General features: G+C 26.5%; 3 protein-coding genes across 3 annotated transcripts; 2 read left to right on the top strand and 1 right to left on the bottom strand.

The window, feature by feature from the left end:
* Window positions 1-1,194: 1,194 nt before the first annotated feature.
* Window positions 1,195-10,787, top strand: LOC129618744 (uncharacterized). The gene is made up of 4 exons (XM_055533707.1): window positions 1,195-3,124; window positions 6,957-7,159; window positions 7,249-7,759; window positions 9,396-10,787. The coding sequence occupies exons 1-4, from the start codon at window positions 2,566-2,568 to the stop codon at window positions 10,433-10,435; spliced, it is 2,313 nt and encodes a 770-aa protein (XP_055389682.1). The 5' UTR covers window positions 1,195-2,565; the 3' UTR covers window positions 10,436-10,787.
* A 2,756-nt stretch (window positions 10,788-13,543) lies between these two features.
* On the bottom strand, window positions 13,544-15,228 carry LOC129619075 (U3 small nucleolar RNA-interacting protein 2). The gene is made up of 4 exons (XM_055534158.1): window positions 15,083-15,228; window positions 14,264-15,021; window positions 14,004-14,201; window positions 13,544-13,946 (listed from the first exon to the last, which is right to left on the bottom strand). The coding sequence occupies exons 1-4, from the start codon at window positions 15,134-15,136 to the stop codon at window positions 13,574-13,576; spliced, it is 1,383 nt and encodes a 460-aa protein (XP_055390133.1). The 5' UTR covers window positions 15,137-15,228; the 3' UTR covers window positions 13,544-13,573.
* Window positions 15,229-16,497: 1,269 nt separating this feature from the next.
* LOC129619006 (probable cytosolic iron-sulfur protein assembly protein Ciao1) lies at window positions 16,498-17,993 on the top strand. Its single transcript, XM_055534052.1, has 5 exons — window positions 16,498-16,707; window positions 16,773-16,864; window positions 16,933-17,013; window positions 17,071-17,592; window positions 17,652-17,993. Exons 1-5 carry the CDS (start codon window positions 16,610-16,612, stop codon window positions 17,864-17,866), a joined length of 1,008 nt encoding a protein of 335 aa, XP_055390027.1. The 5' UTR covers window positions 16,498-16,609; the 3' UTR covers window positions 17,867-17,993.
* Window positions 17,994-18,356: the final 363 nt, after the last annotated feature.

Raw genomic sequence — 18,356 nt, 5'->3', positions numbered from 1 at the left:
AAGAAAATATTGAAAACACAGTACTGAAATTTTGCATATATTAATATGGTAATATGGCAACTTAAAGTGATAGTCTGTCCAGTAGTCAGCTATGGCATATTTATTCGCATACATAGGATAACAAATTCTTACGGGTATCACAGAGTTAACACGGTCAACTCTATTTTTTCTCGTTTAGGTTAAAATCAGTTTCTTTTAAATTATCGTAAAATTTAAAGCCTAAACAATAAACTCTATAACCAAAGTTCGACATTTTATCAATTAGCACGTTTTTATAATAAAAAAAAATTATTTAAAAAATTATATTTTTGATTCACAATTATATTTACAATTTACAATGCTGCCAGTTAATTTTTAATTACAATATGACTTACAAAATTGTGTACAATAAATCATTGTGTATCTTTTTTGGTTTTATGATCCTCAATACTATGAGCTTAATAATTTATTACATAAATTGTATAGTTGATACAAAACTCAATTACCCTAACAAAGAAGAATGAAATTGTTATGTATTACGACAATTTTATATAAATAAAGTAAAATTTAATGAAAATTGACCATTTTAAATTACATTTACATAAGCTTTGATAATTTACGCACTATTAATGCCAGACCACTCCATTTGGAAAAATTTTAGGTAACTGAGAGACTAGTTTTAACTTAGTTGAAATACTTAACGAGGACAAACCAATTAAAACGAAAATAGAATTTGAGTTTTCAAATCTTAAGGAAACATTCCTAAATTTAGTGTCACTCATTAGCCTAATGTTCGTTTCTTCAACGTTCAGAATCCTTTTATTTAAATAGTTTTTAATATGTCAAATTCGCTTTACAAGTAAATTATTCAGAAAATAATGGCGTGTTGTTTTAATAGTGAAAATTGAATAGTTTACATTTAAAACAAAAATTTTCTTTACTTGAGGAAACAGGATCTTGAGGGATTTCTTATAGAGTATTCTAAAGCAATTGGGTTTTCATTGCCTTTTACACAGTTGATTTTCATTTTTACAATATTACTTGCATTCTTCGCATTATAATGACATTTTTTTTTAATTTTTCAATTTATGATATTTAATGATAACTACAATATATTAAAATTATAATAGAATACTATTAATTTTAAATTAATTAAGAATAATTTAAAATCATTACAGGTGCATCGTATACAAAAATTTAAATATTCTCCAGCAATTGCCAAGTTTCTTATACATACACAAATACATATGTTAAGATAAAATAAATTAAATTATTAGAAAACGTTCGAGTTATTTCACATTATCAAATGACAACATAAAATATAATTTTATTTGAAAGCGAACCTATCATCAGATTTGATCAGATAGAACGTGAAATGAAAGCAAATTATTTAACAATATTACCATCATTGTTATTATTATTATTATTAGAATATAAATCATTTGTGAAAATTACCATGTTCTCATTATTAAATAATACTGCTAAATTAATATCATTAATATCATATATTATTAAAATTACGTATGCAAATTATTCTGAATTAAATGAAATCAATACTATAATTATAAAGATCGAATACAAATTAAGAAATAATTCAGAAAAAGTTAAAGTGAATCATTCATCGAAGAATTATACTTAAAACAATTTGGATCGAATAAAATTTTTAAAGCTTTAAATTAATATAAAAATAAAAATAATTGAATTTCTTATTTTATTAAAAAGTATAAATTTTGTTATAAAGCAACAAGAAATTCATCAGAGTTGGAGTAGTACCAAATACAATTTCTTCAATTATCACATATGGTCAGTACACGAGACATAATTATTTCCTAAAATTTCTTTAATGTGAAATTTTTTAAAGGCACTCAGTAACAAAACCTATTTAATTTTGTTATTTCAAATTGTAATTCCATTCAATTATCACAGTAACAAAAAGTAAAATTTTTCAACAAGCACCAAAACAAAAAAGGATAATATGTAAACAAATATGATGTGAAACTAAAATTAAAACATAAAACTAAAAAATACATTTAAAAAAATAAATTGAATGCCAATGTGAAATGAACAATAGCAAAAAAAAAGGATAACTTTGAATTTTAATCAACAAGGATTTTTTATTGCTGCGCTTTATTTGTTTGCGCCAATATTTACTTTAATATTTTTCTAAGAATAAAAATAACTACAATTCACAATCATCATAGCAAAACAACATCAGAAGCAAACTGACATCTAAATAAAACGAATAAATTGTACAAGGATAAAATGTCCTTGTAAACAATGTAGTTTATTTTTTTTTTTAATCAGAAGTCATTAAAATGATCATCATGCACACTAAGAATATATAAATCTCATTCAGATTATTGATTTATAGATTTTGAATTATAATTGAATAAACAGATTGGTGGAAGAATTGGACTTTCTTAAATTAAAATTTTGTAATATTACAAACAAATAAAAGCAACCAGAAAAATTCCCAGTTCTAAACAAAGAATCATCAAGATTTTAACAAAATTTCCAAGTTAAATACTTTAATTCTTACAATAAAATATAAAAGATACAAAATATAAAAATCATTTTTTTTCTATCATGTCATTTCACTATTTCTTACCAGATCCAGATTTGAATGAACAAATCAAATTAAATTATTCATCAACATTATCTTCTTCTTCCTCATCGTTTTCTTCTTCTCCTGCTTCTTCTTCTTTTCCTCTAACATCTTATATATCTTCACCATCTTCAATATTATCATCTTCAAGATATGAAAATGTTAAGGATCAAACAGATTTTCAACTTAATATACCATATACAGCATTTGAAATATTGGTTGGTGTTATCGCTGTTATTGGTAATTTAATGGTTATTATTGTATTTAAACGTGATAGAAAATTGAGACGTAGAACAAATTATTATATAGTATCATTAGCTGTTGCTGATTTTTTAGTTGGTCTATTGGGTGTACCATTTGCTATATTATCATCGATTGGTGAACCAAAGAATTTATACGCTTGTTTATTATCTTTATCTACATTAGTTGTATTATGTACAATATCAATATTTTGTTTAGTTGCTGTATCAGTTGATCGTTATTGGGCTATACTACATCCGATGGCATATTCAAGGAATGTTAGAACAAAAACTGCAATTGGTAAGTAGTTTACAAATTTATTTTGATCATTAATTTTCATAAATTATTGTACAATATTTTTTGTTTTTTGTGTAAATTGCAATTTTTATGAAATTATTGAAGAATTTTACATGTGGTTGTTTATAAAGAGATTTATCGAAGAAAAATTTTATTTCCAAAGCTATTTGCCACAAAGTACAATCTTCTAAGTACACATAATGTAGATATACCATTGTATTATAAATATATGTGTAAAAAAATCAGATTTTTAGAATAGCACATTTCCCTTGAAGAAGTGGAAATACTCTTTTAAAAGAAGAATCTTTTACTTAAATTATTCTCATTAGTCAAAGTTGAAATAATGGTTAATTACGACGGGTTTGTCATTGCTAAGTTTCCGCACGCTGTTTCCACTATAAGAAGCGCACTATAAGAACACAAACAAATCAAAACGTAAAATTAATTTTAAATAGATGTTATTCTTGTACTTCAAATATACATACTAGTGTGGTGTAGTTGTAGGAAATTATGGAGAAGAGCAGAAACTAATCTCATTTACATAATATTTTAGTAAGGTTAAGAGCTTATACCTTTCCTTACCTTTGAAATTATACCATAAGAAATCAATTACAATATCCACTAATTTTTATAAATAATTGTGTAGTTTTTATATGAAAACTTATGTCCTTTTGCTATACTAAACTCGTTTGTACGATATTTCAGCATAATATCCTGAATTTATAATCAAATAACGCTTCAAATTATACTAACTATGTTAAACGAATGTTAATAAACGAGTAGCTAATTTATAAACAATTTGTGAAAATTTAGAAATTTGACTTGAATTAGTTACTGAGCTGGGATATTATAGTTTAGCACGGATAGACAGACTTTTATATGTCCAAAACTTTCAACTATGAATTCTAACCCTAAATTATTTTAATTTACTCTAAACTAAAATTTTGGTATTCATCACCAGCATCTTATTAATTGAGAACTTATGAGAAATTACTTTTCGTTTTAATATCTATTAAAGCTCTATGTCTTTTGTTTCGACATCCTTAATAATTTAAAATCCTTAAAATAAATTTAAACTAATGCAAAATACGAGTATTTATTTCGAGTTAAAAAAAATTTTCTTTCATTAAAAAAACGTTAATCTTTTTAATTTTAAGGATTAAATTTTTTCCATTTCGGTTTTGTTTTCACAATCACACGGAATAAATAACAACCTACGATACTTCTTATTTATTATATAAACACACGTACACTTCTTTTACAAATTCGGTTAATTTTAAATGAAATTTCACGGTTAATAAAAAAAATCCTTTTTAATGAATTAGATTAATTTGTATAGAATTTGGCAGAAGAACTTATATTTGTTGACAATTTATATTTCCGATTTCTGTTGGGTTGGTTTGGATTTGAGTAAATTTACTTTTTTTATGCGCTGAATCACGTTCGGCATATCAGTTATATAAATAAATACTATACGAGTATATTTTATTTAATCAACAGATACGGGATAGTTTTTGCTATTTCAAGTACAAAATATATTCAAATAGTATCTTAGGAAGATGATTGTTATATAAATGCAAAAAGTGTAACAGCATTTTAATTCTTTTTTCAATTATGAACTTAAAACTAGAATTTGCATTACAAAGGAATTAATTTATATTACAAAAATTTAAAAAGACAGAATCTGTATAATATTAACCGCGAACCTGTATAATATTAGCCTCAATAACATTCACAAAGGAAGCTGAAGACTTTTCATGCTTTATAACTTGTTATTCCATACTTCGAACAATAAAATGCCCCGCCCAATCGGACAGTTAGGAACCTTTAATTTCGTATTGCAGTAATGCAGTATCTAAATCTAATTTAGCTCAGAAAGAATTTGCAGATTTCAGATAAAATTATAAATTTCTGTATTTAATTTAAATACCATATTACCATATAACTACATGATACATATACCATAAGTCAAAATTAAAGATAACTTGATAGTTGGACTTTATAGTCATATTAGAAGAAAATTCAATTTATTATTTCCAATAAAAAAATAAAATTGAAATTGAAGTCATTTTTGTTGACCAAAAATAAAAGTAACGAGAAAAAGTAGAATTGACCGTGCACTCTGCGATACGAATTTGTTGCCTTATGTGCGAGTTATGAATATCCCATAGCTGACTTTGGATCACACATAACAGCCCTAATAACGCACTTGTTTTCAAGAAATATTATAATTCCAATGATTTCTGAGATAATGCTAAATAACTTTTGCAGTTGTATCGCGGCTATTGGGAAAGCCAAACAGTTTCAACGCCTTTTCAATGCCACAGGTTTTATAGTTTCTGAGATATAGCCAAATAAATTTGAGAATTGAATCGCAGTTACTCGAACCGATACCACGATCTTAACAAATTTACTATGATAAACTATACTTGTGAAAATTTGGTTGACTAAACTCAATTAATTTTTGACTTATCGTTAGGACGTACGGACGGACAGACGATAAAAGACAAAGTTAAATCGACTCAGAATTCGACGCTGATTAAAACCATACACTTAAGTCTATGTCTCAGACCATTATTTCTTAGCTTTACAAACGATAAGTAAACATATGTTCGTACGGGTATAAAAATTTCAATTGTTGTAGAAATAAACCTTGTAAGTATGCAATTTATTCCAAATTATTTTCTCCTATAAATATTTTTTTTTCCCATTAAAATATTAAAAGCAAAATTGTATTAATTTTTATGAACCATTCATTTCTTATTATAACCCTTAAATCCAAAAACGGAAGGCTATTTAAAATTTCTATTGCCAAAAAATATATTAACTATCATTACTGGCTAAATGTATCAAGTACAGTGGGCGGCAAAAAGTTTAAATCTATAAAATTTTTTGTAAATAAATTTAAAAGGCTCCTTTATTGAAATTGTTATATTTTCTCATACACTGAAAACTCGTCGTTTTTTTATAAGTGATAAACTACAAATTTATTTAAGAAATTTGAGATCGTAAAAAACATCGGCCTCTTTTGCATATTTTGCGATTTTTGGGTTATGAAACATTTCTCACAATAGGGTTTAAAAACTCAACTAATTTATTATTAGATGAATACAATAATGAAATGTCTCTTTCCACAAAGCATTGTGATTACGTGGAAAATGGTACCTTTTTTAAATAAATTCCACTACAATTACCGTTATAACAATATGTTACTAAATTGATTTTATAATTGTCAAAATAGATCAGGTAATCCGTCAATAATCACTTGTTCAATTCCGTTAATATAGTATTTTTAACAAAACTGAACCCTTCAGAGCTCTCAAATCAGATAACCCTTAAATTTATTAAAGATTGCTAAGTCATTCAAATTCTACTCCGGGGTATAAAATACTGTGGAACATGAGTTTATTGTTTTTGTTTTTAAATGCAACTCACAAGCTTAGTTATATCCAATGTCTCTTAGTTATATCTTAGTGACTCCTTTAAAGGTGAAGCGTTTTTGGAGTAACACTGTATATTAAAAACAAATCGATCCTTTTTTAATATTATTTAATTTGATTCATTCCAATTTCTTATTCAAATAAAAATTTCAATTAATAAAACAATTATAAATAATGAAAAAGTGTTTTTGAAAACAAGTCACGCGAATTTTATTTTTATACAATTTTTGACTCACATATATACATACATACTTATATATCGTAATTAGTTTCCTTGGAATTAAAGATGATTGCAATTTACTTAATTTACAAATAAATTTCTTCATTATTTTTGTTTTGTAATTAATTAAGTCACTATTTCTATATTAATATTTAATTACTTATTATTGTAACAGGTATAATTTCAATGTGTTGGGTAGCTGGTACTATTGTTGGTTTAATGCCATTATTTGGTTTTCATACATATCAGGGAACCTGCTTTTTCGAGGAAACAATGGACTATAATTTTTTATTATTTCTATATTTTGCAACAATAATTACACCAGCATTTCTAATGTTATGTTTTTATGCACATATTTATCGTGTCATCGTCAAACAGGTACGCATAAATAATTTTTAATTAAAATTAATTATGATTTTTCTTAATAAGAAAAATTTAATTTTTTATTTATACTTATATTCATATAGATTCGTCAAATAGTTACAATGAATCCAATTAGTGGATCAAGAAGATCATCACGTTTATCAGTATATGATCAACAACAAGTTAAAACAATATCAAATAATACGTTCAATAATTGTAGAGGACATGGTGGTACAATGTTAAGAGTTCTTGGTGCAGCTCGAAAACGTGATGTTAAAGCCACACAAAATTTATCAATTATTGTGTTATTTTTTATGATTTGCTGGATACCATTATATACAATAAATTGTATAAGAGCATTTAATCGTGACATACCAATACCAGATCAATTAAAAATGTGTTGTATAATATTAACCCATTTAAATTCAGCTGTGAATCCAATTTTATATGCCTATCATTTGAAAGATTTCCGTGCAGCATTGAAAAATTTAATTTTGAAAATTTTTGGTATCGAAGTACAACAACAGCCTGATATTCATTATAAGTTATCAATAGCAAGTCAACATCGTTTACATTCGATTTCACGTGCATCATTTCGTAATCGAATATACGTTGGTAAGTCTTCCTTCCATCTTCACAACTAACGTATTTTTATTTTGCAATTATAATATTATTGTCTTATTTTAAATTCGATATTTCCCCGATCCAAATCTAACCCTAGCCTAGTTTTACTTTGATAGTTCGCCTGTGCCTCTGCTAACAAAAGTGTAATTAAAAATAGAGTAAGTTCACAAAGAAATTTTTGTTAATTAGAAGTTAATTTGATATCGTAAAAGTACTTCAGCGAACTGAAAGTGAAGTTTTGCAAATTTGATGAAAAATTCATTTATTTCTCCGAAACTATGTGCTCTTGGGCTTCCATAAAAACAACAAGACGAAGTGATTACGTATATTTTCCCCTTACTTATATGCTATGACATTTGCAACTACCACTGTTTATACTCATACGAACGTATAGGTTCGAAGGGTATATTTAAATTTGCCTTACGGTTTGTAAAGTTAAGAAATAATAATTTGAGATATAGGTTAAGTTTATATTTTTGATCAGCGTCGAACATCGATTCGATCTAACCATGTCTGTCCGTCTATCCGTCTTCCAATCCGGCGGTTTATTCGCCCGTCCGTCCGAATGATAAATCAAAAAAAAATTGAGCTAAGTTCACCAAATTTTTACAAATGATTTATAATAGTAAATGCCGGAACCCTATTTAAATTGGGGTTATTTATTGATAACTATTTAATGATACAATGCGGTACTGGTTTGCGTGGCTACCATAAAACTTGAAAAGTTATTTGGCTTTATATTAAAAACTGATCAACTTACAGTACTGCAATTTTCAAAAAACAAATATGGTAAAATGGCAGCTACATTCGTTGAAAGTTGTTGAGATGTCATAAGCGCTTGTTATAGCTGCCATAAAACTCCAAAAGATATTTAGCCATATCTCAGAAATTATTCAGAGTATGATTTTGAAAATTTGTGTAGCAAATATATTATTAGAACTGTTATGTTTGATAAAACTCGTTAAAACTTCTCGGCTGTTTCTGGTAGCTTCCAAACATTTGGTGATGTGGCCATCATTTCAGTAAAACTATTTTATATTGTATGAGTTTATATGGTAACTGTCATATATGTATAGAATAGCACTAGACAGAAAAATCAAAAGGGTGTATGAAACTGTATGTTAACTATCTCCGACATTTGAAATTATTTATTGCTACAGATATCACAGAGTTAACACGGTCAACTATATCCATTCTCGTTTTTAATTTATTTTATTAATGTTTCTCCCACATATATGCAACAAAATACGGATATAATAGGTTTTATTAGAAAATCTCTTGTTTTTTTACTCTTTGTTCCTTTCAAATCCGTAGTTAAGTTGTTATAATATGCTTTCCAGGAAATTGAACTACTAAATTTTGATTTTTATTTTTTTATAGTTCTTCCAAATTTCTTAAAAGTATTCGTAAATTATAGTTTAATCAAGAAGATGAAAATATTTTGTAATGCAGAAAATATTTATGCGAACGGTCATTCTAACAATTAAACTAAAAAATTAAACAGAATTGAAATAAATCGAAATTATAAAAAGCTGAAATAAATCTAAATCTTATTTTACTTGTATAACAGATTTAATTTTTATTTGTATAATTCTTTTTAATTTTTTTTTGCTTTTTTCGTGTACAGATTCACCTGTATGGCTGAAACAAAAGCAAATAGAAGAACAAAATAAAACTAATTTGACGATAACAAAAAGCTTAAATAGCGTTCATCAAACAGTGGCAGCAGTTGCCTCAGCGACAACTGATCGTGAAATGTGGAAAATTGTTGAAATTCCTAGTATTATAAATGAAGAAAGCTATAAACTTCATTCAGATTGTGAATTATCAAATAGCAAAAGTAAAAACTACATTTCATCTGATGACGATGATGATGATGACGATAGAGAACCTAGTCAAATATCGACATATGATAATAAAAATTTTTCAACAAGTGTTGATAATCTTTCTCACAAGTTAAAAAATCAAAAGATCACAATGGAACCAAGGAAATCAATAACATTAGCATTAATACGTCAACAATTGAAGTCCTCAAAATCAAATTACCCACCTCAAACGGCATTAGGTACAGAATTAAAACAATTAGATTTTCTTGGACCGTCTCTAAATAGTTATGGATCATTAAAAGCAAAACAAAAAGAAATTGAACAAAATTTTAAAACATCAAATGAAATCAAGAAAAGTTATTCTATATCAAGTAATTCTAGTAATAATTCATATACAAGTAGCAGTAGTGAAGATTTTATTAAGCATGAAAGTTATCGAAAACTCGATAGTAATCATTTGCCACCTATTTATCATATAAGTTTAGGTCCAACTAACACAACAACAACCGAAATTGTTGATATTGAAAATGTACCAAAATCATCAAAGTTTAATTCATTGAAATCAATGAAAAGATTATATAGTTCAAATGATGAACTCGATTCCTATAAAGCAAGAGATTTAACTAATACCAATAAAGATTTTAATTATAGACTATACAATAGTCAGCCTAGGAAAAAATTAAATCTATTAGGTTCTAATAAAATTAAAATGGATAATCAATTAGAAAATACAAAACATTATAGTTTATTTCAAATATGTGATTATTTTAAAGAAAAGGATGATGAAAATAAAGTTGAATTAAAATTTGGTAGAAAAAGAACACTTTCAAGTGAAAGCTAAAATGCTCCACAAACAAATAATATTTCCCAATATTGCTTTCATGATTTTATTGATAAACAAAAAAACTATTAACATTAATACGAGTATTTATTTTGGATTACTAAAAATTTCAATTCATATTTCTAATACCACTTCGTTGTCTTCAGTTAAATTCAAGATATTATACACTAAAATACTTAAAAATTTTTTTTTAAATTTCTGAAAGTTTTTAGTTGCATGGCTAGAATTGAAATATATATTTCATAAATTTAGGGTTGTTTTTTAATTTTAAGGACGATTGAGGGGTGGCAGAATATAGCTTTTCGAAACGAAAGTTTAATGTTAGCACGTAAATGTTTTCAACCAAAAAACGAAACGCAATAATTGTATAAAAATATTATTCTTTTTGTATAAAAATATTTTTCTTTTTATTTTAAATTTCATTATTTACCTTTAAACTTTTAAATATTGTTTTTAAAACTTTACAAATTTCTTGGCGATCACTCATCTGTTGTCGTAAAAATTATTTTGAAACGATTTTAAAAAAATACTAGAAATAATGCGAACCAAAAATATTCGAAACAAAATGAAAACAACGAAACCATTTAAAAAATGTTTGAAACAAAGGTATGTGCCACCATTTTTGGAAAAACAAGTTATTTGATGCTATCCAGAAATAAGAAGTGCTTTACATTCAATTTGGGCATATTTGTGTTACATTCAATACTGATGCTGCCTATTCCGATTATAGTAATTAGTAATCCATCATTGATAACAATAAGTAAATAATTCAAGCATTTTCTGATACTTTGACGTAAATTTTGCTAATTTCTAAAATTACATTAACATTAATTTTCTATTTTTTTCAAAAATCCTGCAAGAAATTATCATTTTGTGATTGTTCCATAAAAAGCACAATAAATTTTAAATGGAATTAGAAAAGTCTTATACGAATTACAGTACCATTCCTGACGTGTGTAGCATTTTAGCCTACCAAATCATAGAAAAATGCTAGAATTGACGTTTTAGTAAATTCAAAAAATGTTAAAATTGAAAAAAAAGAAAGTACCGATTTTTATTATACTCAATTGAATTATAAATTTTTAGAGTTATTAATTATGTACCTTAATTATAAGAATAGAATATAAAATAATATTGTTCCGTTTAAGGTTTCATAAAACATTTTAATTTATAATTGTTCGTTTGTAAATTTTAAATTATAACACCTTGTAAATATGTGTATTATAAAAATAAACCAAAATTTAATTTTATCTACTTAGTTTATTATAAGAAAATAAAACACTCTATTTTTATACATAGCTATATTAATCAAAAATATAATATTATATTTATAAATACAAAGGTACAATATTACTATCGTAAATATTTAAATAAAGTATAGAAAAAATTTATGAATATATACACGTATTACATATATATATTTTGTATGTATGTACATGTATTCATATATATACTTATATATATGAATGCCATGCTATAAAATTAATACCTTTTTTATTTTGGTAAAAATCTGTGATGTTTTAATTATAATTACCAAGTATTGTAAAATAATTTTATTTTATAAAATCTATATATAAATAAAATTATATTTTAATATTAAATATTTTAATTGTAATAAATTTGTTTTTAGTCCTAAGTATAAGAATTTAACGTGTCATATTACATATTAAATCTAGATAAAATAATAGTATGTATTAAAAAATGTGCTAAATAATATTATAAAAATAGTTTGAAAACATTTACGAATTCTTTAATTTACAATGAAATTATATAAAGATATTTCCGAATGTTTTAATTAAAAAGTAATAATTTTTTATTTCATATTCAATTAACGAGAATTATCACAATCAAGTGGGTCAATTTCTTGTATCCATCGTCTATAAAATGTTAAGAAAAAATTTAAAATATTGAGGAATGGAAACAGATGGAAAATTTTAAATTATATTTGCTCATGCTTATGCAAATATGTGAATGTATTGTAAAATAAAAATTACTGTTTTTAAAGCCAACAGAATTCAAAAACAAAAAAAAAAATTTAATTGTTGCTGCTTCTCTTTTTTGTTTGTTTTTATTTCATTTAATTTAATAAATTATATGAAAAAAATTACTACATATTCAATTTAGAACATCAGATAAAGAAGATTGGGTAAATAATGAGCTTTTATAAATTTTTACTCTTCATTCAAAGTTGAAATAGTTAATTTTCACTTTATTTTGAAATAGTTAATTGTTACGAAACAATTAACAGTTCTATGAGCGTAATTGATTTTATTTTGCCTTCCATCTTTTTTAACCCGAAATATTGTATACATATGTATGTATATATGTATGTATGTTCTTCTAAGATTTGTACAACGAAAAATATTGGTTTTATACTTTATATCAAAACTTCTCAATGCGTCTTCCATATAAATTCATCACTCTCATGTGCATTGTTATAGTTTAAAATGCTAGTATATAATCGATCAAGGTTACTAAATTTTTCAACACAACACGCAAAAGAAATAAGTTCCAAAATACTGATTATGAAAAAATAATAATGCAAATACATATGCACATACATAGGTAGAGCAATATGAAAGACATTAGACGCAAAATTGGTTTGTCATACAATCAATGTAATTTTTTTAGGTACATACAGCATCAATTTTAAAGACATAAAGAAATTAATCCCGATGCTTTGTATATTTGCCCTACAACTATTGACATAAATTCCTACACTTTAAATAATTAAGACACAAAAGATTCCAGAAGAGGAATGAGTTTCATACATAAAATGAATAAATAAAAAATATATGTATGTGTTTTTTGATGTTTTTGTAAATATATGTATAAGTAAATAAATATCGAATTATTCTAATTTCTGTTAATCAAAGAAAAATATTTATGTAAAATGGTTTATGATCAAAATAATAAAATTATAAAAACTACAGTGCTATTGCTTTTCTACAAACTTTTCTACAAATTTTCTGGTTTTAACTGTCTCTTTCTTAAAAAATGTATGTACGTATATATATACGTGTAGATATACCAAAACAAAACCTATTGTTCAAAAAGAACTTAACTCGTACAAGCTTCCAATAAAACGAAGTTACTCTTTTATTTTCAAAAGAAACTTAAAATCATTTTTAATTACTATTAACTTTCAATTTTATTAATTTTTTCTAATTCTATAACTCGAATTTCATTTCGCCCACTCTTATCTCTCCACCATCTTCCGAGTTTGTGTTCTTGGCCTAAAGCTGCTATCAAGTATTTACCATCATTAGTAAAAGATAGCGAGTTAACAAAGCCAGGTGCAGGAATTTCAAATAATTGTACAAGTTTTTTGCTAGTGTCCATTTTCCAAACGCGTATATATCCGTCACATGAGCCCGATGCTAGTAAATCTGTATTGAATACACAACTAATGGCTGATATCCAATTTGGTTCTAAATTGGATGCTGTACCATGTACTAAATTGGAAGTGTGTAATGGTTTTTTTTTCATTGTACTCCATAAACATAAAGATCTAAAATAAAATAAAATTATTCTTTCTATAAAAGATTATTCTTTTAAAAAAATATACCCATCAGTTCCACATGAAAAGAAGTTTTCGTCGTTAATATATTTGACGCTTTCTATACCCCCAATATGTCCATTATAAATCAATTGTGATTCTTCAGTTATTTTCCATATTCTCACTGTACAATCAGACCCACCTGATGTAATTGCTCTATCCCTAGAAAGCGCATCTATTCCAGTTATTGAACTCTGATGACCGAAACTGAAAATATTTAAAATTTTTACGTAACAAAGGCCTTCTTTTTTATAAACTTTATTTCTTACAGACTTTCCACATAAACCATTTCGTCAAGATTCCAAAGTTTAACACATCTGTCCTTACTTCCGGAATATAAGTCATGAGAATCCCTTTTAAACACCAAACAAGTTACCATGTCTCTATGACCTTTAAATGTTTTTAAATGTTTTAATTCATTTGGGCACCAAATTTGAATATCATTTCCTCCTTCCGCCACAGCCAAAAATTTCATATTTGTCGATATCGCCATCGCCATAATATGTGGTCTTCGTTTCTTACCACTAGAGTCTACTTCATTTACCGACTGACAATCAAAAGTTCCCAAAGCTTTAAAAGTCGTCAAATCCCATTTTACAACTACAGAAGTTTTACCACCGCTAAACATTATTGAATTATCATTCGAGGAGACTACTACAGTTAGCGGAAGCTTCTGGCGCTTATGTTTGAGAATTTTAATGGAATCCTTGTTATAACCTGTATAATTATCTGCTATCTTTTTCCGTAACCTTCCAATGCTATCAAGATACTCATCCTGCAATCTGCGTGAAACATGATCAGTTATATCCTCATCTTCCCTCCTACTTCTCTCCTCTTTTTCAATCTCTTCAAGATATTGCTTGGCCAAACGAAGTCTTTTTTCTTGAGGAGTTTCAGCAATTGCCTCTTCATTTCCATCCAAATCATCTTCTCCTTCATCACCAAACGCATCGTCACTTTCAATTTCCTCATCTTCAGCCTCCTTTTTCGTTTTAGTCTTAGTTTTAGGCTTTAAAGCTGTGTTATTCTGCAAATATTATACTAAGTTTAATCAAAAAAAAAGATATTATTCCCAAATCTTATATTACCTTTCTTTTCCTACCTTTCACCTTTGGTTCACTTTTCAAAAAGAATGAAGACATATTTTTAAATTTCAATTTTAAAAGCAAAATAATACTATCTATTTAAAATGCAACTTAAAGTTTACAATTTACATACATATCAACTTAACTACACGTGTATTTTGACAATTGAAAAGTCAAAAAAAAAATAAATAAAGCAATTGCTATAAAAGAGACAATAAGCGGCCGACAAAACAAAAATAAGTCAAAAACAAATAGGTCAAATTTTTTTTCCTTCAGCTTTTTTTATATTATTGTAATTAAAAACAAAAATCAGCTGATCAGACTTAAAACATATAGAAAATTTCAGTTCTCGCCATTTTTAATTTTTTCAGCTGTCAAAAAATTGGATGGGAAATAAGTCAAGATTCTATTTTTTTCATACTATTCAGTTCAATTAAATTCGGCTTTTACAAATCAAAGTCTCTTACGTTTCAAATCTCAATCGCTTCCAACTAAATCGTACAATTTTGCTTATACGAACATCGTAGCAGACGCTGAAGTAAATAAGTTAATATTTATCTGCTTTATTAGTTTTAAATGTTCAGAATACTCCCTCCTATTTTATCGAAAATGTTTCTTTTTTCCAAGGAAGAAATTTCTAAAATCTCGAAATCACAAAGTTTTTTATTTATAGGAATGCAACCCACATTACCTTTTAGTTTTAGTCTAGTTTGATTGCTTATTTTTTGCATTATTATTTTATATTGAACTGAGCTCACACGCATGATTCATATTATAATGTGCTTACACGAAAATCCAATAAAATTAAAAAAAAAAACTCAAACACAAAAATTATGTATTTACATAATTTAGTTTTAAATAGTTAATAAGTTTAAACTTATTTAAATAAATTTAAATAAGTTTTTTAAAACTACTTATAATATCTTACAAATTTTATTCGTACATAAATTTTTATGTGTATACAGAATTTATATTATTAATTTAAAAACGTTTTTTTGACGTTAAATGAACCGGAATAACTTAGAATGACAAAAAACTCCAAGCTTACTTGATATACTTGTTATAAAATACTATTATATAATAATTAAGTCAATAAAATTTACATAAACCTCTTTGAATATTTGTTCCCCCTTTCTTTCTTTCTCTTTTTTTTGTTTATTTTAAATTTAGTTTTTTCTATTATAATTCAATATTTCAAAAATTGGAAAATAAATCGATGCTTCAAATGAATCAAGTTTAACCATATGAAAAGCCGCTTTCGCTCGCCCTTGTACGTATTAAACAAAATCACTTGTTATTTTTTACACTTCATTTATACTTTTTACAATTGTGAATAGCTGGCAGCCTTAAAACAAATTTTTCCCATCCCTAATGTCATATATCCGACAATTTGTCAATTCATAAAAAAGAAAACAAAGAAAACATATGATACTATTAAATGAATTTGTGTAACGATAAGAAAAACTAATATTTTCTTGACTGTTTGAAAAAATATTAAAATTATATAAAAGATTTTATGTTTAATTTGAAATGGGGCAGTTAGAGGAAATAAGCGTTTTAAAAGGTCATAAAGGGATAGTTTGGGGTGCAAATTGGAATCCGAAAGGAGGTGCGTTTGCTTCGTGCGGGTGAGTTAAATGTATACAAATTACATATTATGTATAAAATATAAAATATCTTACCAAATATTTAGGGAAGATAAAACAATTAGAATTTGGTCTCGTAGTGGTTCTAAATGGTCAACAAAAACAATATTATCAGATGGTCACCAAAGAACCATAAGAGGTAAGTAGCTAAACAAAATCGAGACTTGCAATGTAGTAAACTTATATACGGTTTTTAATACAATGTAGACGTAGCATGGTCACCTTGTGGGCAATTTCTAGCTTCTGCCAGCTTTGATGCCACTACTGCTATTTGGAGTAAAACCTCTGGTAATAAATTTATCTAAAGTGGAAAATGAACCTTAATTACAAAAACTTATTCTTTAGGAGAATTTGAATGTAATGCGACATTAGAAGGACATGAAAATGAAGTTAAAAGTTGTGATTGGTCAAAATCAGGAAATTTATTAGCGACGTGTAGTCGAGATAAATCTGTTTGGGTGTGGGAAGTAGCTGGTGATGATGAATTTGAATGCGCTGCTGTACTTAATGCTCATACACAAGATGTAAAAAAAGTTAGATGGCATCCCCATATAGACATATTGGCTTCTGCAAGCTATGACAATACAATTAAAATGTTCAAAGAAAACCCAGCAGATAATGACTGGGAATGCATTGCAACATTAGCTTCACATACTAGCACTGTTTGGAGTATATCATTTGATAGTACGGGAAATCGATTAGCCTCTTGTAGCGATGATCAAACAGTTAAGATATGGCAGGCTTATCCACCTGGTAATGAGGAAAATATAGCAACACCTGATAATGAAACAGCATGGAAGTGTGTTTGTACAATTTCTGGTATACACACAAGAAGCGTATACGATATTAGTTGGTGTAAACTCACAGGTTAGTTAAATCAATTTACCTGATTTTAATATTTTTTAAATGTTATTCTCAATTCGTAGGGTTAATAGCAACTGCTTGTGGGGATGATGCTATTAGAATTATCAAAGAAGATGAAAATTCATCTAAAAATGAGCCAACTTTTAGCGTGGTTGCAACAGTTCATCACGCTCATGCTCAAGATGTAAATACCGTAACATGGGATCCAATCACTCCTGGACAATTACTTTCAACTAGCGATGATAGCTCTATAAAAATTTGGCGATATGTAGATTAAGACAAACAATATTTTTATTGTTTCACGTCTAATAATAACTTAGAGTTCATGCATAATAGTGACTCCAATTTCCTAAAGGAATAAAGTTTTTATACAATGTACAATATATATAATCCTATAATCGTAATGTTATTTTTAATTCGTGAACAACATAAAAACTAGTATGCTAAATTAACTAATAATTTATATTTCTCGCATCTACTCGTATTACTGATTTAACAAAGTAAGAATTTTCAACTTCATTCTCAGACCCAACTACATTATATTGCCTTCATTAATTAACGATGTTCGATATGATATAACAATGATGAGTTCCTAATTGTTTGTGAACAGAATATGAAATGCTTATATGTTAGCATGTATGTGCAACATCGTTTGTTTTTGCTTTATCTTTTCAACCTAGATAAATTTGACGTGAAAGTCAATTCTTATCACGTAAAAATTAAATGTAATTAGCTTTCCCGCCAAGCCTTTAACTTAAATTTGTTAT

This window comes from Condylostylus longicornis, unplaced genomic scaffold (assembly GCF_029603195.1).
Source record: "Condylostylus longicornis isolate FDR11 unplaced genomic scaffold, ASM2960319v2 ptg000010l, whole genome shotgun sequence".
Classification (NCBI taxonomy): Eukaryota; Metazoa; Arthropoda; class Insecta; order Diptera; family Dolichopodidae; genus Condylostylus; species Condylostylus longicornis.
This window is presented reverse-complemented; position numbering and strand designations above follow the sequence as displayed.